This window comes from Fukomys damarensis, unplaced genomic scaffold, assembly GCF_012274545.1.
Source record: "Fukomys damarensis isolate Sample0158 unplaced genomic scaffold, DMR_v1.0_HiC HiC_scaffold_7, whole genome shotgun sequence".
Classification (NCBI taxonomy): Eukaryota; Metazoa; Chordata; class Mammalia; order Rodentia; family Bathyergidae; genus Fukomys; species Fukomys damarensis.
The window spans coordinates 7,127,247-7,138,846 of record NW_022900919.1 but is presented as its reverse complement, the minus strand read 5'-3'; the positions used below and the strand labels follow the sequence as shown (position 1 = coordinate 7,138,846).

The 11,600-nt window shown below is 47.1% G+C and overlaps 1 protein-coding gene and 1 pseudogene across 1 annotated transcript in view; one reads left to right on the top strand and one right to left on the bottom strand.

The window, feature by feature from the left end:
* Pcsk6 (proprotein convertase subtilisin/kexin type 6) overlaps nt 1-11,600 on the bottom strand; it is a 144,021-nt gene that overhangs the window by 61,455 nt on the left and 70,966 nt on the right. The window contains exons 10-11 of the mRNA XM_010611088.1: nt 7,628-7,731; nt 5,775-5,892 (exon numbers count right to left, since the gene is read on the bottom strand). Of these exons, the coding sequence (XP_010609390.1) occupies nt 5,775-5,892; nt 7,628-7,731 (222 nt within the window). The remainder of the gene's footprint in view (nt 1-5,774; nt 5,893-7,627; nt 7,732-11,600) is intronic.
* LOC117285235 lies at nt 10,937-11,087 on the top strand (annotated as a pseudogene).

Sequence of the window (11,600 nt, the reverse complement as noted above, 5' to 3'; positions counted from 1 at the left end):
AAAAAACAAAAAAAAAAAAAAAAAAAAAGGCTGTGGTGTGCCTCTTGGAGAAAACGAGTGTGTTAAATTCAGTTTGGGAGTTATAAGTCATGCTATACTATGGTGCTGGTGGCCATGCCGTCCATGTTAATGAATCAACCATCTACAGAAAGAAAGGCATCTTTATATAGTAAGGCTTTGTACTGATCATCTGACAACAGGAACTTGAAGGAATTTAGCCTCATATTCCCTGTTGGGGCTCAGAGGAGGATGCTCCAAAGTGAAGGCCTCAGAAGCAAAGCCTTTGACTTTTTCCTGGCCCTGGTCCTGTCTCCCTGGTGAAGCAGGTCACAGAGCTAAAATTTCTCTCACTTAAGGTAGATGACAGAACTTAGAGCCTCTTTCCTCTCCAAACCAGCCACAAAAATCTAAAAGTATCACTTTGATTGTCCCCTGCCTGTCTTGGAGCTGGCCATAAAGTTATTCTTTGACTTCTTGTCAGATGGTGAATCCTTTCTGGAAGAGGCCCTGCCCATACCTGTGGGGAAGGAACACTCCCCATAGAGGCTAAGCAGAAACTGGTCAGACAGCAGGAATTGCTGGGCAGCCCCGCCGGGGTCTTAACTGTTAGATCATTTTCTTTTTGTTCAATCGTATGTCTACGCAGCTGTCCATGCCTCACCAAACCTAAGCATTAAAAAAAGGAGAGTTCACCCTAGGTTAGCCATGAGCCTTTACACTGGGCAGAAAGGGCACCACCTGCCCTGTTGTCCCTACACCCCCAGGGAGCAATGGTTCAGGCTCTGCTAATTCAGGGCACAGGGTGACTCTGTGTAACAAGAAACAATCACTATTCCAATTCAAATAATAATGTTAGAAGCAAGTAGTCTTTACAATGTGGAGAAAATAAGTTTACTTCAAAAACTAAGCTAGGAAGATCAAGCATTGCAGGAAAATGGGCAAATTGTTAAAGGCCATAAGAGCCTTTAGGGGTATCAGAAGGCAGGACAAATGCCATGGGCCCAGGATGGGTGCCCATAGGACAGGACCTGCACAGCATCCCACAAGCTTGGAAGACATCAAGCTACGGCCTATGTAGCAACGGCCTGAAGGGAGGAATCCAAAGCAAGGGCTCCCATAGGTACCCTGGAATGCAGAGGCCAGAGGCCTAGAGAGATCGCTGGGAAGGTGGGAGAGTGGGGGAAGCTGCAGCACACAGAGGAGCCCAAAGGCAAGAGGGACTTTTAGCTTCCTAAACAAATGTCAGGGCAGACTGAGCACCTGGCCACAGCTGGGACCCGCCTGGCTGGGGTTCCATTCACACACTCCACCAGGACGATGCGGCTGTTGGCCTCACGGACCTGCTGCACATGCTGACACCTAGGAGGCAGGGTGTCCAGCGAGCAGGGACATGGAGGGAAGGAAGAGGTCTTCCAGGGAATGCAGGTAACGCTCCTTGGGTCAGTACTCCTCCAGTTCCTACCTAAAGAGGCAAGCTGGATGCCAGAGATGGCACCTGGGGTGGAAACTTGGCTCAGCAGCACCCCTGACCCTAGCAAGTTGTGCCTCAGTTTCTGCACCCATGAAGTGGGGATAATAGTTCCTGAACTGCGTACCCTTGTTGGGTGAGTTAATATATGTAAAGTGCCTGGGACAAGGCCCGGAGCATGGTGAGTGCCTTACAATCATGGCCCATCATCTTTCATCCACACCCACACGTCCTTATAGGTAGGGGTGTTGGAAAATGAGCATCATGTGCAGTTTGGTTTAATGAAATTCCAGAAATAATGAAATACCAGGAAAGTAAGGAGGACATGAGTGGTCCAGAGCTAATTCTTGAACATGTACCAATGTATGATCTGCTGCACAGATAGTCCTTAATATTCATGCGACACAGTGGTGTGTGGATAGAACTATCTGTGTGTGTGTGTGTGTGTGTGTGTGTGTGTGTGAGAGAGAGAGAGAGAGAGAGAGAGAGAGAGAGAGAGAGAGGGAGGGAGAGAGGGAGAGGGAGAGAGGATCTTTAATAAAACATCAGAGTAAACAGCAAACTCTAACTGAATGGGAACCTTCCATACCACCAAAAACTTCAGATATGTAGGTAACCTCCTCTTGTTTTATATTGGTTAAAAGATTTTGTTGCTGTTGTTGTCTGTCCAGCACCAAGTCGGCAGTCACGTGCGTTATAAACTGTTTTTTGATTTTTTAAAAGATGTAAAGGAAAGTACTGGATAGAAAAATCCAAAGGGTCAAATAAGATATTAAATAGCTGGGCTTCTTTTTCTTCAAAGAAATTATATTAAGCTTGATTTTCCTTTTCATTTGAAGAAAAGCTATAAGAGTATTAACTTTAACCTTCTTTATTTAATGCACACAGATTTAAAAATAATTTTGCATGGACAGATGTCACTGGTCATGATCCTATTTACCATTCTTTAACAGAAGAAAGGTTCTCAATAGATTGCAATGATTTGTGTCCGGGAATAGGTTAAGAACGTCTTTGATGTTCTGCACGTGTTTAGCATCACAGCAGAGACCCAGGTACAGCTTGTACCTTCACCCACTGCTGACTCAGAGGACTCTGGAGTCATTCTGTTTTGAAAAATGTAACTTTTGTCCAGTTTATTTAGTTCCGGTGACTTTCCCTTCTCCTTGCCTTTAGGTTTGGCGTTCAGTGACCACTGCCTGTGGCCGCTGTGTCCGTGTGGGCTCTCACACAGGCGACTGACATGCCACAGGCTGGGTGGGTTCCAGGGGCTCAGTCTGCTCTGGGGTCAAAGGGACGAGAGGCCGTAAAGGCTGTTGGGCAAGACTGCAGGATCCGTCAGTGCCTTGGGATGCCGGGCGCTGGCCCCGCTACCCTCACTCATGCCACTTCTTCCCGTGGCCCTTTTCCTGGTGGGCTTCCTGACTTTGTCCATGCTCTGAGGGGTTTTCTTCCGGGTGTTAAGCCCAGGGTCTCGTGCACACTAGGCAAGTGCTCTACCACTGAGCTACATCCCCAGTCCACAAGGGCTGCTTGTTTATGAGACAGAGACAGGCTAAAAAAGCCCTGAGCTGCACTCCATTAGAAACACCAAAGGATCGCTTGGGGTTCCCTTTGGGTCGGTCCTTTCCCACCCTGTGGCCTTTCCTCAAATTTCAGAGAAGCACTGTCAGCTTCCACCCGAGGATCACCGCTGACACAGCCTGATGAAGGGGTGGCTGCACCGACACCCCAGCCCCTCTCACTACAGACTTCCCATGACATTACCATGGACATGGCAGGTGTGGCCACAATGCCTTCTTAAAAGCTCACTGGACTTCATGGCTAGTGAACACAGTCCTCTGACTTCCGGTCACATCACAGTGGCATTTCCCTCTACACAAGAGGAAGGCAGGTAAGTACAGTCCCTGTGGCACATAGAGATACACGTGGGATAAGCATATAAAGCTCCCCCTCTTTCCTTCTCCTCTCCTCTCCCTTCCGTCTCCCTCTTGTTCAGTTCTTCACCAAGGGAAGCAGCTAAGGTCAGGCTTCAACAGAAAGTTCTAGGTTTCCATCCTAAGAGGAAGAAACCGGAATGAGGCCAAGCATGCAGACAGCTGGACTGGGACATCTGTGTGAAGGGGGCAGCCGAAGGAGGGAAAGCAGCTGCGTGGGACACTGCATTCTCGTTGCTAAGCCAGGTGATTCCAGATGAGAACTCCGGTGAGGGAAAGTGGTCACAGCCACGGCAGTGGGAGGGGACGGCTCTGTGGCCCTGAGGCAGGCAGGCCACAGAGCCTGCTGAAGCTCCCCAGGAGGAAATGAGGCCCACCACTGGAAAGGAGCACAGACCTGCCCCACGGTGACGGCAGTCTCTCTCCGGAGAGAGAACAATCACGTGGTAGAGTTAGGCAAGTGGTTGGAGTCTGTAGGTTAGCTGCAAATCCCAGAAAGGGCCTGAATCCATTACAGGTAAAGATGATTTCCCTTTAGAAACAGAAGTCTGATTCTTGCTCTCACTTGCATTTGTAGAGCCCTTATTTTCCTCAAAGGACAGGAACAATGTCATACTGTATGTTATGGTGGGGTCCCTCAACTTGTGCTGTCTAGACTTGGTGTGCTTTCACTTAAAAACAAAATAAAATAAAAATAAAAACAACCATTCGCCACCTAGGCACCACTCTACCATCTTAAAACGATTTCTGGCAGGAGAAGAATGCTTCATTCAGGAGCTGCCCTGACCAGGAGACCAGCAGGAGGAAAGAGGGAAGCCTGTTGGTCCGGAACCGGACCAGGACGTGGAGCCCAGCACCGCTTCACCCTGCCTCTGACCATCTGTGTGGCAGGCATTTTCCGACATACAAAGCCAGTGAAGGCAAAAGGCCTCCTTTATCTAACAGAATCTCCTACTTTCTTCTGAATCTGGCAGTCTTAGGCTCCCTAGAGAGAACAAGTCTTTAAGAAGCCACCACTGAAACTTCCCCTTCCTGGCTGGCTGACCTAGTGGGTCTTCAAGCCATCACCCAGTGGTCAGGTTGCGAAATTAGCCACAGGATGGAAATACAAATTTTTTTGAAAGATCCTTCTATAACTATATATCCAATAAGTACTTTCTGAATTCTTACATTTGCAAGGTACCCATGAGAAACAATTCAATATTCTGGGGCAAAAGAGCCTACTACAAGAGAATGTGTTTGTGGGAGTTGGCAATTTCAGAGAGAGTGATCTGTATTTGTTCAAAAAGCTGTGTATAACTTTGTGTGTAAGTGTGTGTGTGTGTGTGTGTGTGTGTGTATTTGTAGCGCTGGGGATACAACCCAGGGTCTTGCACACATTCTTGCCAAGTGTTCTACCTCTGAGCTACACCTCCAGCCCTGCAATGTCTCACTTTTAATCATTCTAACCACTTCATCATCTCTTTCAAACACACATTTTCCTAAGGTAACAAACAGTTATGGCTGGTGCACTCTGTTCTTTATCCCAGAGCAGCACCGTTCGCCTTCTTAGAAAGTATAGTTCCAATGGCAGAATTCAGGAGGACAATCAATCTGATTTTTGAATAGGATATGTTACCCACCATCTGGTTTGCTTTACAGTGGACTCTTGCGTATATAAACATCTGAATGAACATATGTAACTTATTTTAGAAAACCTTCTTCCAAGGGGCAATGCACGGAAGGGAGATGAAGTCAGGGCCCTGCAGCCCACTACTTGAGGCTTGTTTAAAAAATCCCAGCACTTAAACCCTAAGAAGGTTTACAAGGCCAGATAAAAACAACGCAGAGCTGCTGTGATCGCTGGATAACAACCCCACCCTGTCACTGAGAAGCCGGCAGATGCTACCACTCTTGTCTAAACTGAATGGATTCGCATTGCCTGATCTAGGGCAGGTAGGCTGGGCTGGGACCAAGACTCCCACCTCTACTGGGCGGGGAAAGACAGGAAGGACATTGTGGGCTGCTCCCCTTTACACCTTGCCAGGCAAGAGAGAGTCCTGGTCCAGCCAGTTATGCTAAACCTTATGGATAAGAATTTTCACGACTAGGCTGAGGGATTCAGGCTGAAGCACTGGCTTCCTGTCATGGTGCAATCTCCTACAACGTGAGACGAGGCCTCAGGTTGGTTGTGAACTCAGAAGAGTGTCTTTTCCTAGCTGTGCCATCTGCAAGAGCAGATGTGGAGACACACAGACCCGCCCTGCCATGCACATGCACACTTGGGCTCCCGCCCGTGTGCGAAGGGATGCACGTGTGAACACCTCCCACCACCGCCACACCTGGCGGCAGTCAGGCCCCGATGCTGAGAGTCACAGGCGCTGGAGCCTTACCTGGGCCTCTTGTCCGAGGTGGCTACGCACATGTGCTGCGAGGGCACTGCTGTCCACTTCTTTGCCTCCAGGACAATAGCTTCTGCATCCACCAAGCCAAATCCATAGAGATGGCTAACTGAAAAGACAGGGCCTTCAGAGCCAGTTCTCCCACCTCACCCAAGCAGGGAGCAAGGCTGGCTGTCACTGCAGGGTTCCGATGGAGCAACTGGGCCAACTGTGCTCCCGCTGGGGTTCCTGAAAAGCCTACATGGCAGAGAGGTCTCTCAGATCTGCACAAGGGTGCCAGCTACATTACTCTCTGAACCAAACTCCTTTGGCTTAGGGGAGTGGGCCAGGATACAAGTGCCATTTTGCTACAGAGTAAGAGGGCTGAGAGGGCCTAGGACGTCCATTTTTAGGGACAAAGACAGGCTTCTTAAGCTAAAAGGAATGTTAGCATCTGTGCTCCCTTAATCTTAGACCAGATAAGAAAAACAAAATCTGAGACCACTGGGGTAAAGGGTAGCTTGGTGGTAGAGCACTTACAAGGCATGTGTGGGACCTGGGCTGCACCCCAGCACTGGAAAAAATAAACCCCTGAGACCCCATGGGTCACATGACCAGGATGTGCAACAAACATAACAAAAATCAGGCCAGCTGGGCTCATTTTTTTCTTTTATCACTTACTTTCCCTGCTGAGTTCCCAGAGCATTCAGGGCAAGCGATATTGCCTAGCACAGAGACAAGAGTACTTATGGGCTGGCCTGATCCAGTGTTTAATTTGGCCAAGGGAGGAGAGTTTCAAAGTTTAATTTAGGAGGCAAGGTCGAGAACTAGATACGATCTATTTTCCCATTTAATTAGGCCAGAATTGAAATGTGGGTCAGCTCTTGTTACAGCACAGCACTACCACTGGCATTCCTGCCAGCAAAGATGCGTGGAGCCCAATCAATGGCCTCCTTATTGAAAGTCATGTCCCTTGGCCCTACAGTAACAATGCTTGACCTACATTTGACAGATAGTAGTATTGGGCTTGATGTCAAAATAGCTGGACCTGAGCTTCAAAAACAGGGGGAAAGTGCCTACACCTCAATATACTATAGCCAATCAAAAACTTTTTCAAGTGACTGTTAAGAAGTTAGACAAACAAAGCCAGTGGCTGCAGTTCTGTAATTACCTGCTCCAGAGGCCCCAAATACCTGGGTTAATCAAGCCAGAACGGTGGGGTGATTTCACGGTATCTGGGTCTGTACTATGCTGGGCTAGAGGTAGAAGCACCTCTGTCCTAGGAGTTACTTTTATAACTTAGGGCTGGCCAAAAGTTTTATAGTTAGAAAGTAACGTATAGCTCTATCTCAGTGTCCTCATTATCTACATGAGGAAACTGAGAGCTAATTTTAAAATGACCAAGCGCCTCAGAGCTGAGGATGCAAGTTGTCCTTAGATGGCACACAAGCAAATTTTAAAAATTATTTTAATAATGATGAATTTGTTTTAACGTGTATGAAAAAACTACAAATTTAAACTCATGATTTGCTTGACATAATAAAGTTTCCCTTTAAAATATACTTCTTTATATAGGAAAAAAAGAGTCCATTTAAAGAGAACTATTAAGTACTTAAGAACAGGCGGTCCCGGAGTATGGCAAAAGTCACAGTTTTGGGGGACCCTGGACTCTCAGGACCTGATGGTTCAAATTTCCGGTCACTGCAGGCTTCGAGATATGTTTTACAAATCGCTGCGTAAGTGCTTTTCATCCCTGTGACACATAATTAATATTAACAACTACTGTTAATGGGGAGTCCTTTAAAGGGACCATTTCTGTGGGTCATCGGGGGTCCATCAGGATGAGGCCACCAGGACCTGCGCACCTTTATACCCAGCCCCGTTCAGTTTCCAGTCGTTTGCCTTCAGGTGGGCCGGCCGGGAAGTCTTCACAAGCAAGTGCTGGACGTCTCTCCAGGTTAATTGGCCACTGCAATGACACAACCACAGACTGTGAAGCCCTCATAGGCCAGTGACACTGGCCACACAGCTGTCCAGAGGCACACTGGGAGCCAGCCCACGTTAGAAGGGGAGCAAGGCCCTGGGGCTCACTCTGCAGGCCTCGGCAAGGGTGTGCTTGCCAACTTTCACGTAAAGATTCACTTCCAGCAACCAAATCCGGAGATAAAGGAGCACAATGGGTGGTTTAAACTCCTTAAAGACCTCGTCTTGCTGCCAAGCTCTGCAGGTGAGTTTACCTGGGCCACATTGGAAAGAAGAAAAATTTCAACGTCACAGTAAACGTTTACTAAGTATTTGGGGTACTTTTCTGTCACAACAAACAGGACTATGCTTAAGCCATGATCAAGCTAGATATGTAGACCCACCAGCTGCAGACTGCAGTAGCTCTAAATTTACAATACAGTCTTTTTGGTGCAAAGTAGCAACATGTCCCTTGCAGAATAGAATGTGTGCCCACCGATACACATGCACAGAACATGCTTCTTTGATTTGAAGACACATTCATCTGCTTTTTAAACACCTCTGGATCAAGATCCACCTTACCTCTCGAGGCCTCCCACTCCCTTACTCTGTCCACGGCAGTGAAGACCATGTGTTATGGCCAGGGTGCTGGTCCACTGACATTTCCAGGACTAAATAACACATAGTCTAAAAGGACTTCTTGATAATTACAGAATTAAAAAAAATAAGGAAATACTATTTTATTTGCAGTAGTCCTAGTTTTGGATACATAAAATGGTACATCTTACAACCTATGGCATCTTGAATTTGATGAAAGAGTATTTTCATACTATATCGAGGCAGAGAGTAGCATAAAATAAAATATTGCTTCTTTCTCCTCAGTATTGTCAGACATTCAAACTTCTGAGCTTTCTAAAAAGCAGCTGTAAAATATGGTACGTGCAATACCTAGATAGGAGTAACTAATAAAAGGAACACATTTTTGTTACATTAAACTAACATCTGAGAGAAAAACTAGTAGTTCTTGGTTCCACTCACAATTTGACAGAAAAATATGTACAGCTACTTTATTTCTCTTTCTGTCTACTAAACTGACACATATCCATGATCTTTTAATCAATCAGAAAATTAATCAAGGATGAATGAGCATCCACTATGTCTAAAACTGTAACTCCCTAAAAAATAAAAACTTTCTTGCCAGGCTATTTTTTCAGGACTTGTTGAAATGGAAGTGGCCAGAACAACTCCAAGATTCCCAGAACCGTAATCCGCACATGTCTGCTTAGCATGGACGCATGTGCCCCTACAGTACATGTGAACCCATGAGCCCGCGATACAAGCAGAACCTGGGGAGCAGCTGCTGCCAAGAGAGGCCACGTGTGCACCCTGGCCCCTGGCACTTCACATGAGATGGTCCAGAACCACCCAGAAGGGAATAAAAGGATCAAATGCCAGGAAGGAGCCCTGCAGGGACCATGGCTGCTTCGTGCTCTCCCATCAGAGGACATACAGAGGGGCCCAGGGCTCAGCCTCACAGAAAGCAGCACTGGAGTTAAAAATACAATCACTACAAACACATCCTACTAATCCAGATGCAAGCCAGGGGCAAGCTCCTGAAAGCCCGTTACTCTGTGTTCCGCCAGGGAGCCACCTGCAGCTGAGCTCAGGCACTCTCTGGAAATGGGACTCCAGTGGTGATGGAGGACCTGGGTGGGAACTTCTGGCTGGGTACTTTTTCTGTGTTAGTTATCCCTTTCCTTTGTGCTCCTCCGACCCACTCTTGGTCAGAGCTATGTTTTTTGTTTTTGTTTTTCTGTCTCGAGCAGAAGTCCCAATGAAAAGCCTTCCTGTGTCTCTGCAGTCTGCTCTCATTTCTACCATTTCCTGGACCCAAGAACCTGACTCCAGTGAGGCAGAGCATCACAAGCACCGCTGTGTGTGTTGAAATATCCATAGCAGGAATCTTGGCGTTTTAAGGTGTGCAGCTCAATGTGCTCATTAAGCACATTGACATTATTGTATGGTCATCACCACCATTCATCCACAGAGCATTTTCATCTTCCCAACATAAACTCAGTGCCCATCAAACACTGTCGATTTCCTCATCCCCTAGTACCTGAAAACCATCATCCTACTTTTGGTTTCTATGAGTTTGACTTCTTCAGGTACTTCATAAGTGAAACACAGGGTACTGGTCTTATTTCACTTAGGAGTGTGTTCAAGTTTCATTCCTATTATAACTCTTGTCCTTCCTTTTTCTGTTGGCTAAGAGTCCTTTGTGCAAACAGACCACCCTGTGCTTATCCATTCATCCATCCACAGACGCTAGAGTTGGTCCCACTTTTTAGCTGCTGAGAATGATGAGCCATGAACGTAAGTACATAAATATCTGTTTGGGCCTCTGTTTTTATTTCATCTGGGCATATACACCTAAGTGGGGTTGCTGGATTGTACGGTAATTCTCTGTTTGATTTGTTTCAATACTAGAAATTGGACCTAGGGCCTTTGCACTGACCTACATCCCTATCCCTCTTTAAAAATATATTTTTTAAAATTTTGAGGCAGGGTCCTGCTAAATTGCCCAGGCTAGGCATAAACTTGCAATCCGCCTGCCTCAGCCTCCCAGAGTGCTGGGATTACAGGCTTATATCACCTCACTCAGCTTGTTTAGTTTTCTCAAAGACGTGCCATACTGTTTCTATACAGTTGCACTAGTTGATGTTACCAGCACAGCCCCACTTTGCCGATCTTCCCACAAGGAACTCATCTGTGGTGTGGGTCTTGGATACACGCTTCTCTCCAGGCCCACACTTTCCAGGCCCTGGCTCTGGCCTCCCTCTGCTTCTCTGGTCATCCTCACTGCTGTGCCCGCCTGTCACTGGCCTTCGCCCCAACCTGAGGCTAGAGGAAGCTTTGAAGTTCAGAAAGTGCAGATGAGCTGCAGCCCGGGCGGCTGCGCAACCTGCAGATCACTGCTGCGTGTCAGGGGGCCCAGCCAGGGTGGCCACAACCAGTCCTCTCCGAAGCTTAGCACTGTGGCATCGGGGGCCACGAGCTCCAGGGCAGAATGTGTCCAGGAAGGAGAAGGTTAGAATACAGACTTCCTTTGTACTTTTATTTGTATTTATTATTTTCTGCTGAATTTATTCCACGCTGTAAGTTTTTATTTCCTCGGTTTTTCCTGGGATAGCTTCTTTTTCTATGCAAACCCTATCGCTTCTCGGCCTTTTGGCTAAGATCAAGTGTAGTATCTGTGCAAACCCTTCTGGCAAAGCAGCAGAGGGAGCTCATGGCTGGCTGAGTCTGACCGTGAGCTCCGGAAGTTTATCCAGTGGCACATCTTGGGAGCGTTGTTCACCTGGACATGTTTGGTGACCATATAGCTACATCTACATTTAAACCCTAAGTTCCGTGTAACTCTCTGCACTTGAAAGCATGTGCAGAAAGCTTTAGAACTCTGGGCCATCAACCCCGCATCCAGCTTCACCATTTGGTCTGGTTGCACTACCACTTTTACCACTGTCAACAATGGAATGGTCAGCATCGCATCCTTTGAGCAATGTCTTTTAGATACTTGGTGGCTGTCTTAGTTACCTCGCTTGTTGCCGAGACAGAATACCTGACAGCCAGAGTTAAAGGAGCAAAGCTTTATTTAACTCGCGCTTTGCAGAGGTTTTCGTCCATAGTCGGCTGGCTCCAAGGCAGGGTGGGATGGCAGAGGAGAAGCAGTTCATGGTGGCCAGAAGACAGAGGCAGAAGGCCCCGAGCTATAAGCAACAATAGCAGCTTCTTTCTGCCCCTTTATATTGTCTATGCTACCTGGCTTAGGGCAATGCCAAACCAATCAGTGGATTAATCCAGTAATCACAAACCCGA